This window comes from Asparagus officinalis, chromosome 4, assembly GCF_001876935.1.
Source record: "Asparagus officinalis chromosome 4, Aspof.V1, whole genome shotgun sequence".
NCBI classification, from domain to species: domain Eukaryota; kingdom Viridiplantae; phylum Streptophyta; class Magnoliopsida; order Asparagales; family Asparagaceae; genus Asparagus; species Asparagus officinalis.
Window position 1 is genome coordinate 17,012,082 of NC_033797.1, and position 20,302 is coordinate 17,032,383.

General features: G+C 38.4%; 3 protein-coding genes across 3 annotated transcripts; 1 reads left to right on the forward strand and 2 right to left on the reverse strand.

Annotated features, from left to right (window-relative positions):
- On the reverse strand, positions 9,394-10,848 carry LOC109838264. Its single transcript, XM_020406721.1, has 2 exons — positions 10,206-10,848; positions 9,394-9,995 (listed from the first exon to the last, which is right to left on the reverse strand). The coding sequence occupies exons 1-2, from the start codon at positions 10,846-10,848 to the stop codon at positions 9,394-9,396; spliced, it is 1,245 nt and encodes a 414-aa protein (XP_020262310.1).
- LOC109838265 (glutathione S-transferase T3-like) lies at positions 11,711-12,683 on the forward strand. Its single transcript, XM_020406722.1, has 2 exons — positions 11,711-11,998; positions 12,078-12,683. The coding sequence occupies exons 1-2, from the start codon at positions 11,711-11,713 to the stop codon at positions 12,681-12,683; spliced, it is 894 nt and encodes a 297-aa protein (XP_020262311.1).
- Positions 13,643-15,198, reverse strand: LOC109838267 (zinc finger A20 and AN1 domain-containing stress-associated protein 7-like). The gene is made up of 3 exons (XM_020406723.1): positions 14,987-15,198; positions 14,182-14,360; positions 13,643-13,943 (listed from the first exon to the last, which is right to left on the reverse strand). The coding sequence occupies exons 2-3, from the start codon at positions 14,332-14,334 to the stop codon at positions 13,851-13,853; spliced, it is 246 nt and encodes an 81-aa protein (XP_020262312.1). The 5' UTR covers positions 14,335-14,360; positions 14,987-15,198; the 3' UTR covers positions 13,643-13,850.

Consider the following 20,302-nt stretch of genomic DNA (forward strand, 5'->3'; position numbering starts at 1 on the left):
GCTAATGGTTTGCGGACCGAATACGTTTGAGAGCTGATTCATTACAAAGCGAGAGGGTCGTCTCTCTCTCTTTGTTTTATTAAGGACGTTCATTTTTTTATTAAAAAATGGAAGAGAAAAAGTGCAACTTAGAAAGAAAAAAAAATCATTAAACACCTAATTATGAGATTAGCAAACAAATAGCCAAGGTTGAGGTTGGTCCGTTGGTGAGATTCCAAAATTTTGATTAAGATTTGAAGTCGGTCCGTCGCACAATTCCAATTTTGCATCTCCCACATGATGACTATCTTCGTTCTTACAAAAGAAAAAAAAAGGAAGGGGGAAAAAGAAAACACCTTAACCCTAATCCTTCATCATTCATGACAAATTTAAACGTCTAATACCCCCAGTGTTTAACAAGTAATAGGGGATGAATGTTACATATTAAGTGCTCACTTGCGGAAATAGTGTCACTCTAATACTTTAGTGGAACAATTTGTGTCACGTTCTCAAATAACATAATTTTATGCCTCTAGTTTTGCAACCAAAGGGTTGGCCTAGGCGGCTAGGCGGTTCAAATGTATCAATTTGACTCCGAAGTGCCTCGCCTCAACCCACTGCCAAAATCGATTAGAATTGTGTAGGCGCGTGCAAACTGTGGGACCCACCAAGTGTAACGCGCTGTTTGGCTCAAACCACTGTCAAAATCGACTAGCCGATGTTACACTTGATTTTTTAGATTTCATTATATAAACACCTCAATTTTCCATTCTTGCATCGATATGGGACTAAATTAGTGGGATGTCACAATATTAGCCATTGAAAATTCGCGAGGATGATGCCTATTAAAAGGGCTAGACTGGGATATACTTTTTAGCGAAGTTGAAAGAGGGGGACAAAAAGGATGAGAACAACTATAAAAGTTCCAAAATTAACTGTGAAGCCCAACAATGAGCTTCATCCTTGATTGAAGAGCAAATGATATCCGCTCGAGATAAATTTTTCAGAATATTGTTATTTTGATAAGGTTCTCATATTCAACAATTGGATCCTCAGTTTGGCTTCTCCACTGTTATTTTCTATCCATCGTATGCTAACAGTTCGTTTCATGTGATATCCACTCTTCTTTTAGGTGATGCATATTTTAATCATCTTATTTAGAGACAGTTAAAGAGTTGGTCAAAGCTTACATGGTTTTCTCCCTCGGTGTCTTTTCCGTGTAAATTCGCATACCTTATTTGATTACTTTGTCACTAAATTAGATTTGTTCACTATGTCACTAGAGAAAAACTTGAAGATATTTTCAGTGTTTGGAAATAATGAGCTTGATAAATATTTTATTTTTCAAACAAGAAGGTTATTTCTTCACCAGTATGAGGTGGACTAATAGAATAATCCTCTCAGTTTCGAGGACTCGTGCTGTGTTTGGCTAATGGCCTAGCGGACCGGGTCGAGGGTTTAACCTGTCGCTAGTCCGCCAAACATATTTTTTTGGCCGATGGCTTGACAAATCTCTCTCACAGTAATTAGTGTTAACCCGTCATTTTGACGGGTTAACATGTCAGCCTACCTAGGCGATCTAAGTTATAACCCGGCCCTCAACCCAAGGGCATGTACCGTAATTTCGAAGAATGGACGAAAAATCTTTCATAACCATTATATTGCTTCGTAAAACATGTTGCGCGCAGCGGAAATTTCGGCAGCACTTCGGCAGCACAACAAGAGTTAGGTCGCAATAAGAATTCTTGTTTCTCAAAGGGAACAAGAATCTGAAGCCTAATATCCCATCAAAGTGGGATATTTGCTCTTCCTCTCGTCAGCTCTAGGACTGCGCGTCGAGGGAACCTAAAAGCTATTACTAATCACACAAATAGCAGTACAACCAATTTTTACGTGGTTCGGCAAATTGCCTACGTCCACGGGGCAAGGAGGGGGGAGATCTACTAATAGAGGGAGAGAATACAACTAGGGTTTACAATCACTCACAATCTAAACCCTCACACAAACTCTCAAATCCCTCACAAAACTCTCTCAAAGAGATACACAAAACCCTAAAAGGGACTGCACAAAATCTCTCTCAAAAGCCGCTGATTTTTCTTCACCGAATACAGCCGCACAAACTCCAAATCTCCTGCTGTGAATTTTTCCATGTCCCACTCGTTGTGTCTAGTACGAACTCAATCCACAACAAGTCGAGAACCCGAACGAGAGTCCAAACAATCTCACCCCCATCAACTAATCCAAACCGGCTGCATCAAACATGACTGCCTACGTATCCTCTTGCCCAAGGAATCAAGCCGAACGTAGTTCACTCAAATGGCCGCCAACGGCCTCAATAATCACGAATGTGCAACAAGTTTCGACAATGATCAAACTTGTTGCTCGGAACCACCTTAGTGAGCATATCCGCCGGATTATCCTTCGTGTGGACTTTCATAATTTCCACATCGCCATCTTCAAGAACATCTCGAACGAAGTGATAACGAACGTCAATGTGCTTCGTCCTCGCATGAAAAACCTGATTCTTCGCCAAATAGATAGCACTCATGCTATCACAATGAATAGTGACGGACCTCTGCGATATACCAAGTTCCTCCAAAAGTCCTCGAAGCCAAATAGCCTCCTTCACAGCCTCCGTAACTGCCATATACTCTGCCTCCGTCGTAGACAAAGCCACCGTCGACTGTAAGGTGCATCTCCAACACACCGGCGCACGGGTCAAAGTAAACACATACCCTGTAGTAGACCGGCGCTTATCCAAATCCCCGGCATAATCCGAATCAACATAACCAATGCATAGCTGCCCACCTTTAGTGTCCCGCTCATAAACCAAACCAACATTGAGCGTACCTCGAATGTACCTCAAAATCTATTTCACAGCGTCCTAATGACCCACTCATGGATCGTGCATGTATCTCGATACCATGCTTACTGCCTTTGGCAAATCTGGTCCCGTACATACCATCGCGTACATCAAGCTCCCAACCGCACTCGCATATGGAGTCTTCGACATCAACTCTCGATCTTCAACTGACTTCGGTGAAAGACCAGCTGAAAGCTTCAAATGGGCTCCCAAAGGTACACCAACTGGCTTCGTATCCATGCTAACATGGAATCGCTGTAGAACCTTCTTCAAATAAGCCATCTGTGTCAAATAAATTCTGCCCTTCTTCTTGTCTCTGCCGATCTCCATCCCTAGAATGCGCTTCGCCTCACCCAAGTCATTCATCTCAAACTCATTTGAAAGCTGAACTTTCAACTCATCTATAGCCGACCTGGAAATAGAGGCAACCAACATGTCATCGACATAGAGCAACAAATAAATATACGCACCTCCTTTCAACTTGCGAAAATATACGCAAGGATCAAACTGGCTCCGAGTGTACGAATGACCAATCATAAAACCATCAAATCGCCTATACCACTGTCGAGGAGACTGCTTCAAACCGTATAGCGATTTCTTCAGTTTGCAAACTAACTTTTCCTTTCCTGTAGCTCGGAATCCCAATGGCTGAGTCATATATATTTCTTCATCAAGATCACTATGAAGAAATGCCATCTTCACATCCAATTGATCTAACTCCAAACCATACTGTGCCACAAAAGCTAGCAAAATCCGAATCGAAGAATGCTTCACCACCGGAGAGAAAACCTCATTGTAATCAATACCTTCCTCCTGTGCATAGCCCTTCGCAACCAACCTAGCTTTGAACCTCAATGGAGTGCCCTCAATGCCCTCCTTCTTCGTGTATACCCACTTGCAACCAATTGCCTTCCGCCCCTTTGGAAGCTCAACAAGCTCCCATGTATCGTTCTTATGAAGGGACTCCATCTCCTCCTGCATAGCCACCTGCCACGAATCAGCCTCCGAACTCTGCTCGGCCTCTCTGAATGTAGTAGGCACCATCTCATCGATACTCTCCATCGGAAGTGCATATGCAACTGTGTCGGCATACCGTGTTGGCACCCGTATGTCTCTCTTCTGTCTCCGTGCCGCAATAGAATCCTGAACCTGAGCCGACGGTCCCTGATCCTGCACATTTGTACTCGTATCCTCCGTGTCACCGTCGTGCTCGCCTGGCGTCACCTCAGTCGGCACCTGCATGGATACTGTATCATCTGGACAATGTGGAGCTGCATCGATCTCCACCACCTGCGATATCTCCTCCGTCGGGTCGCTCTCCACCTGATGAGAGCTGGGAAGCTTCAAGATAGAAGCTTCATCAAACGTGACGTCCCTACTCAGCACAATCTTCTTATCAACTGGATCCCAAAGCTTGTATCCCTTGACACCACGCTTGAATCCTACAAATATGGCCTTCCTAGCTCGAGGTTCCAATTTATCAGTTCTAACATGATAATATGCAGGGCACCCGAATACCTTGAGCTGGTCATAGTCATGTGCTGGCTTTCCCGACCACATCTCCATAGGGGTTTTCCCCTCAATCGCAGATGAAGGCAGCCTATTAATGAGGTGGCTCGCATATGTAAGTGCCTCAGCCCAAAAGATCTTCTCCAAACCACTCTGCGACAATAAGCATCGGATCTTCTCCAGTAAAGACCGATTCAACCTCTCTGCCACCCCATTTTGTTGCGGTGTATGACTAACTGTGAAGTGTCTCTCTATGCCCTCGTCTCGACATAGCTGTAAAAAGAGGTCTGAAGTATACTCACCACCGTTGTCGGATCGCAACGTCTTGATCTTTCTCCCAGTCTGCAGTTCTAATCTCTTCTTCCACTCCACAAACAAATCTAGGACTTCACTCTTCTTCGTCATGGTGTACACCCAACAACGCCTAGAATAGTCATCTACAAAAGTGACGAACCAATGTCTACCACCAAGTGATGTAGTCTTGGTGGGACCCCAAACGTCTGTGTGCACGTAATCTAGGATGCCCTTCGTCTGATGAATGGCAGTCCCGAACTTCACCTTCGTCTTCTTGCCAAGAACACAGTGATCACAGAACTCAATCTTCCCACTCTTGGCTCCCTTCAATAGCCCCTGCTTGCATAATGCTTGTAGTGACTTTTTACCTGTGTGCCCCAATCTATAGTGCCAAAGTCTGCTCATGTCCGCTTCTGAAATAACCGAAGCAACCTGGCCAATCTCGGTGCTTTTAGAAGCGGACATGAGCTTGTTGCGCGCAGCGAAAATTTCGGCAGCACTTCGGCAGCACAACAAGAGTTAGGTCGCAATAAGAATTCTTGTTTCTCAAAGGGAACAAGAATCTGAAGCCTAATATCCCATCAAAGTGGGATATTTGCTCTTCCTCTCGTCAGCTCTAGGACTGCGCGTCGAGGGAACCTAAAAGCTATTACTAGTCACACAAATAGCAGTACAACCAATTTTTACGTGGTTCGGCAAATTGCCTACGTCCACGGGGCAAGGAGGGGGGAGATCTATTAATAGAGGGAGAGAATACAACTAGGGTTTACAATCACTCACAATCTAAACCCTCACACAAACTCTCAAATTCCTCACAAAACTCTCTCAAAGAGATACACAAAACCCTAAAAGGGACTGCACAAAATCTCTCTCAAAAGCCGCTGATTTTTCTTCACCGAATACAGCCGCACAAACTCCAAATCTCCTGCTGCGAATTTTTCCTCTGCCGCAGCCGCTAAACACCTCCTCGCACGAAAAACTAGGGCACTATGCAAAGCTATATGTATAGCATTGAATCAAATTGGGTGGGCCGCCTGCTTCCCTTTTTTTTCTTCTCACGTTGGTTGTGGCCCCCACATCTTCACAAAACAATCGTGTGAGTAAATAATATTATATTTTAAAACATTTTATATACGAACAATTGTACACTTTGGTTGCTATATATTTTTTAAAAATAATTAAATATTTGAATAATGATTGTGTAATTTTAGATAATTGGTTTTCGATGAGGACATGCAGGAATGTTGTATGGCTTAGATCTGAAGACTTGAGAAGGAGAGGGAGGTTCTTGAGTATAGGAAAGAGAGCTTCTGGCGACAACGAGTTAGGGTTGATTGGCTACGAGACGGGGATCGTAACACCAAATTCTTCCATATTAGAGCTTCCACTAGAAGGAGGAAGAACTTCATTAGCCGTCTACGTCACCCTAATGACACTTGAGTGGATGATCATGTGGGAATTACAATGCTTATTGAGGAGTATTTCTCAGAACTATTTTCTTCTCCCACTCCTTCAGAGGAGGTTTTGACTGAGATGGGTGGTGCTATCTCTTCTAAGCTTACAGGTGATGAGGTGGGTGGTTTATTGACAAGGCCCTTCAGGTCATGGGATTTCCAGACCATTGGAGGCATCTCATCTTGGACTGTTCTCTATTTCCTCACTCTCTTTCTGCCTCAATGGGCAGATTGTAGGTCAAGTCACTTCTACTCGTGGTCTATGACAAGGATGCCTACTATCACCATATTTGTTTCTTTTCTGCACGGAAGCTCTCTCGGCACTGATCATCAGACAGGAGGAGAACAAGTGCATCAGTGGGTTATCTTATTCCCGCTCGGGGCCAAAGGTTTCTCACTTGTTCTTTGCAGATGACTCTTTGGTTTTTATTCAGGTCTCCCATGCCGATGCATAGACTGTCCAGAATACTCTGCTACTATATGAGGCTGCAACCGGTCAGAAAGTTAACTTTCAGAAGTCTGTCATCACCTTTAGCCCCTGTGTAGATGAGGATACTAGGACCTCTATTTTTTCTATTTTGGGGCTTCATAGGGCCCAGTCACATGATCAGTACTTAGGCCTCCCTTCAGTGGTTGGAAGAAGTCATCGTCAGACTTTTGCTTCAATCAGAGACTCAGTTTGGAAAAGAGTCCAAGCTTGGAGGAGGACTCTTTTCTCAGCTAGGGGGCGAGCGGTTATGGTGAAAGCTATTTTGCAGGCGATCCCATGCTATGTCATGAGTATCTTTCACATTCCAATTTCTTTGTGTAAGGAGATTGAGTCTATCATTATGAGATTCTGGTAGGGATCAACTTCTGGTGAGAGAAAGATTCACTGGGTTAGATGGCAGAAGGTGTGTCGTGCAAAGTCAGAGGGTGGTCTAGGCTTTAGAGATCTACAGATATTTAATCAGACATTGGTGGCTAAACAGGCACGGAGAATCGTTCAGAACCCTTCTTCTCTGGCTAGTAGGGTTTTGAAATGGAAGTATTTCAGGGACTCGGACTTCCTTTTAGCTAGTGTCGGCGCTGGCTGCTCTTATTTATGACAGAGCATTATCTGGGAGAGAGAACTCCTGGCTCGAGGTCTGAGATGGAGGATAGATGATGGCCAAAGTGTCTCTATCAGTGCTGACCCATGGATCCTAAGGCCGTTTTCTTTTAGGCCAATCACTTCTCCGATCGACCCTTCTAGAAGGGTGGCTGAGCTGATCTCTGCTTCGGGTACTTGGAATCATGAGCTAATTGCTATCTCCTTTTGGCAGGTAGATCGGGAGGACATTTCATTTATCCCACTGTCGCCTTCTCCTGTCCCTGACAGACTCATTTGGCATTATGAGGAGAAGGGATGCTACATAGTTAAGAGTGGATACCGACTTCTTTGCCACACTATGCCTGATATTGCTTCCACCTCGGATTCTAGGGTAACGAAGTGGTGGTCCTTGATCTGGCATGCGGAGATCCCACCGAAGATTAGAGTGTTCCTTTGGCATCTGTTCTATGATACTCTCCCCACCTCAGCTGGTTTATCTCGTAGGGGATCTATGTGCCCCTAGTTGCCGCCTTTGCTCTGCTGCCTTTGAGACCGCCCTTCATATCTTCATCGTCTGCTCATTTGCTCATTTAGTGTGGGAGTTCTTAGATCTTTGGAAAGTGATTAATGGTTTTTGAGGCGCGTCTTGTGGTGATTTTCTTTTCCATCTCACCTCTGTTTACCATGGGGACTCTCTGGCTTTGGCTTTCACAACTATGTGGTTTATAGGGGGGAAATGAATATGCGCTCTCATGGTGGTGGTGTTAGAGAGGCCTCGGTCTTGGTGACTCGGAATCTCTGTTTTATGGAGGAAGGGGATAGAGTTAGAGGTCTCTCCCGTGACATTGTCACCCCTTCCAAATGGTCTTCTGCTTGGTATCCCACTGTTCCTTGTTTGCTGAAGCTCAACACGGATGTTGTTGGTCCTCTGGAAGGAGATATTATTGGCTTGGGAGGTGTTATTCGGGATCACCATGGACATGTGATTAGTTGCTACTCTATGGGGATCAGGGGTTCTATGTTTGTGGATCATGCGGAGTTGTTGGCTGTCCTGGAAGGCATTCGCTTTGTTCGGCGTATGAACTAGAAGATTTCAGTGGTGGAAATTGACTCTCTAAAGGTTGTCTCCTTGATGGACTCTCCTTCTCCTTTTGCTTCTTTGGCTCTTATTGGAGATGAAGTTCGCGCTGGTCTGACTATTACTGGCTGTTCTAAAGTTTCTTATGTAAGGTGCACTGGTAATGGTGTTGCTCATTCCCTACCTAAGTCAGTTGACTGTTTGTCCTCTTGTTTTTGGTCTGTTTCTGTCCCTTTGTTTTTGAGACAGAGTGTTGTTGAGGACTTGGCTGATTAGGTTACTCTACCTGCATTTTAAAAAAAAATAGTGTCTTTTTCAATTTCATGCAAATAAACACTTCTTTAATCTAAAGGCTTTTATTATTATTATTATTATTATTATTATTATTATTATTTGGTTAGATCATTATCATTAAATTTCAAGCTAAAAGTGATAATTTATATTTTAACTAACAATTATTATCCTTACATAATCATAGTCATCTTGTTAAATTTAAATGTATTTCATCTTGTTAAATTTAAATGTATTTTATTAGCCTTCTCAACACTCATTTATTTAAATAAGATAGAACTGAGAACATTTCTACCAAAGTCTGAATCTACGAATTTGAGTTGAATTTGCTTTACTATAATAATTACTTATAAACTTACAATTAAGTTTTGAAATTAGTATTTAAAAACTTTTAAAATATTAATCTTCTTAGGGCATCTCCAACCCATCGCACCAAAATGGTGCAAATTTTGCATCAAAATGGTGCAAAAGTCACATCTAACAGTAATTCATCTCCAACCCACTGCACCATTTTTTGCACCAAAAAGGAATATTCTCAGTATCTTTCTTTTTATCTACTTTTATATTATTATTTTTTATTCCCTATATTTTTTACTATTTCAACAATTAACCCCACATATCAAATTTTATTTTTTCACATATTTTCCAAACAAAATGATTTATTATTTAAAAAATTAAACTAATAAAACAATAAAATATTATTTTATTAATTAAAATAACTTGATTGCTAAAATATTATATTTTTATTATTGATATTGCCAAAATATTACATTCAAGAACACAACAGAAAATAAAATACAAGAAAATAATTAAACATTAACAACAATGTAAAAATTACAAATTTAGTATGCACTTAACTATCTGAATTAGTGTATTCCTCCCATAAATGATCTATCAATGCATTACGAAGCGCAATATGGGCATCTTTATCCTTGATTTTTCCGTAACGTGCAATAAATTGAGTAAATCTTGTAGTTTCATCTGCTACCATATCAACTTCTGGTGTTGGTGCTTCCCTCACTTCTTGAATTGGTGCATAAAGATCACGTTCATCCTTGATTATCATATTGTGCATAATAATGCATGCAGTCATTATGTCATGTAATACATATTTTTTCCAAAAACGTGCTGATCCTGCCACAATTGCAAATCGTGATTGGAGAACTCCGAACGCACGTTCTACATCTTTTCTACATGCTTCCTGTTTCATGGCAAAATATTTTTTCTTCCTACCTTGTGGCTGTTGGATTGTTTGTACAATAGTAGCCCATTTTGGATATATACCATCAGCTAAATAATAACTCATATTATACTCTTTTCCTTGAATAACATAGTAAGCGGGAGGAGCAATACCTTGAGCTAGGTTAGAAAAAAGATTAGATGACTCCAGCACATTGATATCATTATTGATGCCTAGCATACCAAAATATGCGTGCCATATCCAAAGATCATAATCTGCCACAGCTTCAAGGATAATAGTTATATCCAAAGATCATAATCTGCCACAGCTTCAAGGATAATAGTTGGTGACCCACTACGTCCTGTGTATTGTCCAGACCATGCTGTTGGATGCCACAGCTTCAAGGATAATAGTTGGTGACCCACTACGTCCTGTGTATTGTCCAGACCATGCTGTTGGATAATTTTTCCATTTTCAATGCATACAATCAAGACTTCCTAACATTCCTGGAAAACCACATTTTTTACCAATATAGAGTAGCCTAACAATATCGTTAGCGTTAGGTGTTCGTAGATACCGCTCTGCGAATATCTCCACCATAGCACGACAACTTGTCATACTTTCAATTGCTGTTGACTCACCTATTTTAACGTATTCGTCCGTAGCATCAGCTGGTAGACCGTATGCCAACATGCGAAAAACAGCTGTTACTTTTTGTAATGGTGATAATCCCATTCTACCAAGTTCATCACTTCGTTGTTGGAAGTAATGGTCATGATCTTTCACTGCATGAACAATACGAATGAACAAACTTCTTGACATCCGATATCGACGACGAAACATATCTTCTCCAAAACATGGATTATCGATAAAGTAATCTATGACCAAATTCTGATGCGCAGTTTCTCGATCGCGGTTGATCACTACATGACCGGGAATCGAGCCACCATGGATCGGTTGGTAGTTTTGTTGACGTAAATTGTTAGCGATGATCATGTTGTTGTTGATATACTCACAAATTACTTCTTCGGTTTCATCAATCTCTGCAATGATATTGGTCAGAAAATTATCATCATCCGAAGATGAAGATGATGATAAATATGATGGACCTCCAACATCGAAATTCATTTTTGGAGTAAGAAAAGAATGACTGAGGTATGCAGAAATGGAGAATAATAATTTTAACACAACAACGAATAATTGTGTGGATGTACCTAATCTAGTATGTTATTTATAAAACTTTGCTGAGCTGTGTATACGTTGGACAATGTGTAAAGCTGACCAGTTTTAAAAAAATGATTCCCACTCGTACAAAGCTTTCACACAATTCAAGGAAAACTGAGCTGTGTATACATTAGACAATGTGTAAAGCTGACCAGTTTTCAAAAAAATGATTCCCACTCATACAAAGCTTTCACACAATTCAAGGAAAGCTGAGTTGTGTATACGTTGGACAATGTGTAAAGCTGATCAGTTTTTAAAAAATGATTCCCACCGATACAAAGCTTTCACACAATTCAAAGAAAGCTGAGCTGTGTATACGTTGGACAATGTGTAAAGCTGATCAGTTTTCAAAAAATGATTCCCACTAGTACAAAGCTTTCACACAATTCAAGGAAAGCTGAGCTGTGTATACGTTGGACAATGTGTAAAGCTGATCAGTTTTCAAAGAATGATTCCTACTTGTACAAAGCTTTCACACAATTCAAGGAAAGCTGAGCCGAGTATATGTTGGACAATGTGTAAAGCTGATCAGTTTTTAAAAAATGATTCCCACCGACAACGTTGGACAATGTGTAAAGCTGATCAGTTTGTCCACAACGATTCAATTTCAAATGCTGACCACAGACAAATTCAAATTCAAACAAAAAAAAAACAAATTTGGATTGGCTATAAATAACATTCACGGTTTCTACTTCAAACCACCCAATTCGAAGTATTTCTTCAAAGTATTTCTAATCTCCAAACCAACCGCTTTTTACAAAAAAAAATGTCTGTTCGATCATCTGGATACACGGTTACTGAAGATGTGCTCCTTTGTCAAGTATTCTTGGATATTTCTCAAGACCCTATTATCGGTAGAAATCAGTATCGAGATGCATTTTGGTCTCGTGTGGAGGACAGATACAATGAACTTCGAGACCAAAATTCTGATGTGCGTAAGAGCCGATCAATTCGTTCTCGAATAGAAATCATAAGTAATGAAGTAAGAAAATTGAATGCGTGCTTGAGACAAGTAGAGAATCTGAATCCAAGTGGTGCTTCAGATGAAGATATTGTAAGTATTCTATTAATTATCGTTTGAAATTTATTATTATTGTTGAAAAACATAACTTGATGTTCATTACAATTTGCAGTTAGTTCGAGCAAATATGTTATTTATGCAAGATCCAAAGTACAAAAAAGGTTTCAAATTTGATCATGTCTGGAATATGGTTAAAAATTTCGAAAAATTTAAAGATGATGTCCCCACAGCAGGACAAGTTGGTCGAAGACAACCCCAAAGTGTGAACTTCGACTCGTCACAATCAGATAATCCTACTCCGGAATCTCCTATATCAACATCTCCTGGACTGTCATCATTTACTCCATCTGAACGACCTATTGGGGTAAAAAAAGCCAAATTGAAAAGAAAAAATGATGATCATGAGTCAAGCGTAGCGGACTCCATCGAGACCTCCAACAACCGACTTATAGACAGGTTAGACAAGGCGAGCTTGGATAGGCAAGTAGCATTTGACATCGAACGAGAAAAGATAGCTATGAAAAAAGATAGAGATGAATGGAAAATTATAATGAAAGATTTGAATTCCATTGCTGATCCAAACGTACGTGAGTACGTTCGAGCTCAACAGATTAAAATAATACAAAAAAGAAATCAACAAGAACAAGGGCCTGCTTCTAATTTTGGTAATTATTTCAATGATATTGGACACTCTGGCCCCGATCTACCAGATTATTAAGAGTTGCTTGTCCATTTCAGGAAATGTTCCATGTTTAGTTTGTATTTTATGTTTTATTTTAATGAAGTTTTATATTATGCGTGTCAGTTTTTATATGTTATGTATTTCAGATATGTAATTTATATTTGAATTATGTATTAGGATTGCTCTTTATATTTCATGGGACTTTACTTAATGTCTAGATTTTAATATTATAATTAATAATAATATCTTTTAAATTTTAGCATTATTTTTATTTTTAAAAAATAATTTATTTTGTCCAAATTATACAATTGGGGTAAAATTATAAAATTTAAATATTATTGGGGTTGTTTTATACATTTAATAAAACAATTAGGGTCAAATTGTAAATACATAAAAGTATGAGGTAAAAATAAAAAAATTAGAAAAAAAATAAACAGTATTGTGGTGATGAACAATGCGACGCCAAATATGACGTCGCGCTGTTCATCACCGCTAAAATAACGCCCAAAATGAAGCTGGGTTGGAGAACTGTCGCAGCGGCAAAATCCCTTTTCGCCTCAAAAGGCCGCTCGGTTGGAGATGGTCTTAGCTCTTCTTTATTTAATAAACACAAAAATGCTAAACACTTTATTTTAACTATCTACTTCAAACGAGATTAAATTATGTTTAACCCCTCATGAATTGCTAACTAGTACCTTTAATTTTAGGTAGATTATCTTAAACCATTTATAATTCTCATTTAACCTATTAACAAACAACACAAAATAGTTCTTTAACATTTTATAAAGTTTACAAATAATCCAGAGAAATTAAAGTTTCACCATATCATTAGCGTTTTCGAACTTTTTGATTCTAACCTTACTTAAAAAGAAACTGCCAACATTTAAATGATTTAAGGTTTTCCTCATCAGCTTTCATTTCATTCCCCACCCTCTCCTTCTCCCGCACCCATTATTCCACCCACAGCCAAAACAAACGGTCCCCACACGCTGGAAGGCAACGCAAAGGCGATAATATTTACTTTACAATAAACATTCATCAGATTACCAAATACAACCCCCACCTTTGCAAATCATCGCAACCTAACCCCAAACTCAAATCCAACCACCCCCCCAAATAAATTAAAATTAAAAAAAAAGAAAATAAATGAAAATAAAAGAAAAGAAATCCACAACCGCCGATCACCGCCGAGCGTCCCCCCCATCAGATCTTCTCCAGCTTGGCCGCCTTAACCAGGGGGTTCGCACGTGCGATATCCTCCCTCCCGACCTTCTTAAAGTCGAACGTGCACGCGTGCTGCTTCCTCGTGTAACGCGTGGGTGTCCCGCAGGTAGGTGGACCCCACCGGCACTTGAACCCGGTGAGCCACCTTCCTCTGCACCGCGGCGATCTATTCGCCTGCTGTTCGCGGCAGGCTGCCGTCACCGCTCGAGATCTCATTGCGGGCGGTGACTCTTACGACATCGACGTTCGGTGAATGCGGGCCGCTATAGAGGACGAACGTTCTCTTGAGGAAAAGAGGTTATTTTTCGACGGCGATCTTCGGCAGGGATGAGGCTTGCTCCTCTTGAGGCGGACTGGATGCGGTGCACTTCGAGCAGAGGTTGAGGGTCGCCGGACTTCCGAAGAACCCGCAGTTGTTGGCGCAGAGACGGTGAGCTTCTTGACATCGCTGCTCTTCTGCCATTTTTTTGATGAAATTTTGGGCTGGATCTGCAATTAGAGAAATTTAGAGGGACCAGAATGGGGAGTTTTACACGCAGAAGAAGAAGATGGATCTAGAAGCGTCGTAAGAATCACGCAAGGTTGCAACTTTGGGGGTAAAGTTAGGGTAGAGAATGAATAATTATAAAATGTTGGGGGAGAAATGGAATTATTATAAGAAATAGAAAAATATTTGACACGTAACCAAAAATAATAATATTTTTATAAATCGAATTCAATGGAGTTGCCTGATAGTGTTAGCCTGTTAGGAGATGAGATATCACATCAAAAAAGATGAGAGATGAAATGACAACACGGCGTAATTTTTTTATTTTTATTTTATTTTAAGAAAAAAAATCAAATTTCATAAATGGAAGGTTTCGGAGAAAAGGGGAAAAAATATTAACTGATAAAAACATGGAATTTAATAAAATCACATCAATCGAATTACCTATTCACGATTTTATACGTGCAAAAATTTAGGGAAGAATAAAGATCTATGGATCCCACATCAAAACAAAAATCTTGACAAAAACAAAAATGTTAGAATGAAATGATTCTTAGAAAACAAAAAATAACAGAGATTTTGCATCAAAATCTAAACTTAATTACAAAAAGAAAATGAATTGAATTACCTGTTGAATAATTGAGAGGAGCAAAAGTCGAGGGAAGAAAAGAATCAAATAATAGAAATTAATCAAAGGGAGAGAGAGATTGAGATCACCTCTCCCTCTGCCCTCTTTTGTCCCTTTTCTTCGGCTATCGAATTCCCAAAAACAGGAAAAATTAAGTTAATACGGTGAGAAATGGAGCAGAAATTTGTAATTTTTCTAAATTTGGAGGCCATTGGATTCCATTTCTTCTCCTTAAATAAAACACACTGTATCGAAATGCCACCGGCTTTGCGCTATTATTGCGATTCTGCCATTGGCTTTTGGTGGAAAAGATAGGAGCACAATAAGCTGCAGATGTTGTCGGCTAGCTTTTGGGGGGATGTATTTTTGTGGGCCGTTGGATTGGTAGGCCCAATTAGTGATCTGTCGTTAATTAAGGGGCTGTTCGGTTGATTTCTAAGAAAACGAAGAAAAGTAACTCTGAAAAAGAAAGGTCCTAGACAGTTTTTGAATTGTATTACTCATAAAAATCTTTAGAAATGGGTTTTTCTAGAAATTGAGTCAAATCCAACCAATGGGAAGATGACACCTCACCTTTTGAGAATCAAATAAGAGAGGGAGGGAAATACTTTAGAGAAACACTAGAAATATGTTTACTTTAGGGCCTGTTCGTTTATTTCCTAAAAACCAAGAAATGGAAATGGAAAAAGTGGAAATCTCAAAATAATCAATTTCTTCCATTTCCATCCCTAAAACTCACCTACAACATCCAATAAAATATTATTTTCATCCAACAACTCATCAACATCATCTAATAAAATATTATTTTTATCTAACCACTCATCCACCACATCTAATAAAATATTATTTTCATCTAACAACTCATCCACCACATCTAATAAAATATTATTTTCATCCAAACATCACTCAACTCATCTCTTTTCATTATTTCAAATCACTCACATCATCGAATAAAATATTATAACAATTCACCTCATCTTATTAACATTTCATTTCTTTGTTTTCATCCCAAAAAGTTGTGAAAATACTTTTCTTAATCTTTCTTCACATCACCAAATAATACAATGACAACTCATCTCATCTCATTTCATTTCTTATTTTTAAGAATGAACCAAACAAAAGAAAACAACAAAACTACAGGAAATATGTTTCTTATAATTCATTTCCTTATTTTTTTCGCCAACCGAACAACATCAAAACTAGGTTTCTTAAAAAAGCACTCACATCATCCAATAATAATGTGACAACTCATCTCATCTCATCTCCATTTCTTTGATTTCCTTTTTTTTAGCCAACCAAACAATTCAAAAACCCATTTTTCTTAGAAATAGTTTTCTATTTCTTTGATTTCCCATTTTTTTTAAGGCAAACGAACAGGCCCTTTACATGAAATATGTTTTCTATAACATGGTTTCTTGATTTTTTTTTTTTTATTTTGGGTTACCAAACAGGCCCTGAGTGGAGATTTTAGAATAAGTGTTTTTGAGGAAAAAAAAATTATGGTTTTCTGGTATATATCCCTCAATTGTTTATATTTGAAAAAAAAATTGCCCCCAAATTCTTTCATATTATATTTTGTCTACCTCTTTCACTTAACAATTTTAATTTTTTAAAGGAAATTGTTTCAAACCTATTGGAAATTATTGAATATTTTGACATTGTCATGTTTAAAAGCTAACATTTAAGTTAAAGCGGTAGAAAGATCCAGTATATTAATTTTGAGGGCTATATATGCAAAAACCCCAAAAAATATTATACAAGACTTCATGTAAAAGATATACGAAAGACAATGAATGTGGCATATCAATTGCATAATCATTAAATAAATTATTCTATATAGTTATAATCACTACGATCATTAATACTCTTAGGACTAATAAGTAATATGTTATTTTATTTTATTTTACCCAATATATTTTCCTTTTAAATTTAGATTTTCTTCAATTAAAAGGTAATTGAGGATGATCGATATACTTAATATATTAACTATTATCTAGTCGAGTCCTAGCCATCATTTTGCGTTTTAATTGAATCACAGAACCCAGAAGCAATTAGCAACTCTTTGTTTTGTAGGGGATCTAAGGAAGGAGGGGAGGTAGGATGCGATGCAACGAGGTCCAAGGAAGAACATATTCTTTGTGCATCTTGTTTAGTTGGAGGAAGGGTGAGGGAGAAGGTACATGATTTTTTTTATGTTCCATGAGGAGATGGGAATGAGAGGTGTACAAACATTATCTTTTTGTGATAATAGTTCTAGAACCTTACTAATAAGATTATTTATGATTTAATCAAAACAGTAGCAAAAGGAAAAAAAATTCAGCAAAACAAAAGAGAAAAGAAATAAAAAATTAAGTTTAGCTCGATGGACCAAGGTATAGAAACCATTGTCATCAATGCTCTAGCCATAGCGCAGAGCACAATTCTCTTTACGTGTACATGCACAAGGCGCAACGTGATGCACGTGCCTGAGCGAAACGAGGCGTACACAACACACATAGTTTTTCAAGATAGATACTCAAGCACAAAAGAACATGTTTATGAATTTTTACATAAAAGCATGTCAATATAACAAACGGTCTTAATTGCTAATGCTTAAACATCCAACATCTTAGTGAAGTTCATACTTTTCCAAATCAACACTAATTTCGAAGCAAAATCAAATTCTGAATAACGATTAGTTGGGGTCCTCATTTGGGCTACTGTAAAGACCTAATGAATTTATTGGCCTTTTGGGATATGCTTTGTCAGGTATAAAAACTAATTGTAACATTAAAGAACAAACATATATGACAGAATAGTTAATTAGGTAATTATGAAAGACTTGTGAGGATAGAAGAGTAATTGTAAAATGAATTCGTCTTTATCCCTCCAAATTGGATGAATTTTTTTCTCCTCACATTTAGTTCATTTTCTGCTTTCTCTCCCCTCTCCTCGTTCTACCCCACCTCACCTTCTCTTCTAAAAAAACCTTCCACCAAAGAGTTTTTTTGGGATTTTTTTTTAAAATAGACCTTTTTGTTAAATAATTAGCAAAATCGATCATTGCTAATTATTTAGCAAAATAGATCTCTTTTTTGCCAACAAGCCAAAAAAATATCGATTTTAAAAAACAGTTTTCTCAAAATATACGGGACTACTAGTCTCGTATGTCTTGTGTCAGCTTACCAAACTTATGTGACTAGTAGTCTCATATGTTAAGCAGAGACTTTTTGCCTCTGCCCACCAAACCACGAGACTACTAGTTCACTCAAAATATACGGGACTCCCGTATGTTTTGAAAAGATAAAATTTTAAAATCGACCTCTTGTTGACCAAAAAAAGATCGATTTTGCTAAATCATTAGCAAAATGACCGATTTTATTAATTATTTAGCAAAAAAAAGGTCTTTTCTAAAAAAATCCCTCTCTTTTTTTAATTTTGTCTCTCAACTTACTCTACACTCCCTCCTAGTAAACTAAAGCCTAATTCATGCGACCTTGACTCAGTCAAAACTGGAGGTCAAATTTTTATCTTTGAAACTTGCTAAAAAAATAAAAAACTTCTATAAAAATTAAAAAAATCTGATTATATTAAAAGGTCAATAAAATAGTGCGTATAACATAAGGCATAAACGTATGATTCATCCGTGCCTACATAGAAGTTAGGTGTGCACAATGGATGCATGCGTACCTATTACTTTATTCTGGTATATTAAATTTTTTATGAGTATTAATTAATACATATAATGTATGCAGGACGCGCAGGCGGACAATTTTCCTTACCTTCAATAAGGATATTATTTTATAAGAAACGCCAATATTCTGAACTTAATTTAATGTTTCTGAATAAAAATTTGTGATGTTTTTAACTGTTATGGCTAATCCATGATGCGTTGCATTTGCAGACCAAGTCCTTTCTGCATATGTTTCTCATGTGATTGATACCAACTTGGTTTATTTTAAAGTATACATTAAGTGGGGGATCATTAAGCGCGTGTTAACAATGTTTACTATTGTTAATTTTACAGTCTCTCAAATAAAAAAAATATCGATGTTCACAAATGATGTCAACTCAGAGGGGTGTAAAAAAAAAAATTGTGTGTGTGTGATTATTCTTCTATATGCTACTTTTATTAAGATATTATTTTAGATTATCACAATAAAACTATTGATAATATGATGTTTCTTTTCTTTAACCATCTGAATTTGGTACAACTAAAATTGTTACAATAATAATATATTTTTCTGGGAATGTTAAATATGTGGTAAGTGGTAACCTCGAGATACCATTTAAACTATACAAGTGAAATAGGTTAGGCTATTCTTAATCCTAGTAGTGGAGCTCTGGTGTTACATTTATAGGCTTTGAACGTTGGTCACCAACCTTTTTTATCTGTGACACTCAAGTGTAGCTTTGAACGTTGGTCACCAAGCTTTGCCTTGCATATTATAATCTAATGTTTACTCTTAGTCACTCTCTGTGGAGTTAGTTTACAATTCATTCTATATGGTCTAGTATATAGCTCATTGGTGACGTTTTGTTTTTTAATGTTATTAGGTTTGCTTCATAAAGAAAAGATGATCCTATAGCTTTTATTAGATGTAGAAACGACGAAAACATTGGAGAAAAAGAAGTTTTTTGAAGCAGACAAAATTTTGGGTGCTTGCCGGTCGACCGCGAGCTTTGGGGCGGTCGACCGAAAATGTGCATAGCCTCATGGAGTTTCTGGACTTGGTGTGGTCGACCGCCGGTTGACCGCCAAACTCTGTAGTGGATTTTGGTTTCTGTCGATTGGTTGCGGTCGATTGTTACGGTTGGCCGCGAGACCGTGTAATGTTTTCCTGGGTTCAGTCGTTGGTTTCGGTCGACCGCCGCGGTCGACCGCGTGTCGTGTTGGGCCTTGGGCTTTGTTTCCTATTTGCTTTGGGATTGTGTTTTGGTATATATTGAAACACGATTTTCTAGGGTTCCTAAGGAGAGATTAGAGAGACTTTTGAGCATATTGAGAGGGAGAATTTGTGAACAAGTTGAGAGATCTTTTGATTGGGTTAGTTTAAGTGTTTGAGAGATTTGTAACCCTTTGTACTCTCCTTGATTTAGTGGAATCTCCTCATCCTCTCCCCGTGGACGTAGGCAAATGTATATATTGAAACACGATTTTCTAGGGTTCCTAAGGAGAGATTAGAGAGACTTTTGAGCATATTGAGAGGGAGAATTTGTGAACAAGTTGAGAGATCTTTTGATTGGGTTAGTTTAAGTGTTTGAGAGATTTGTAACCCTTTGTACTCTCCTTGATTTAGTGGAATCTCCTCATCCTCTCCCCGTGGACGTAGGCAA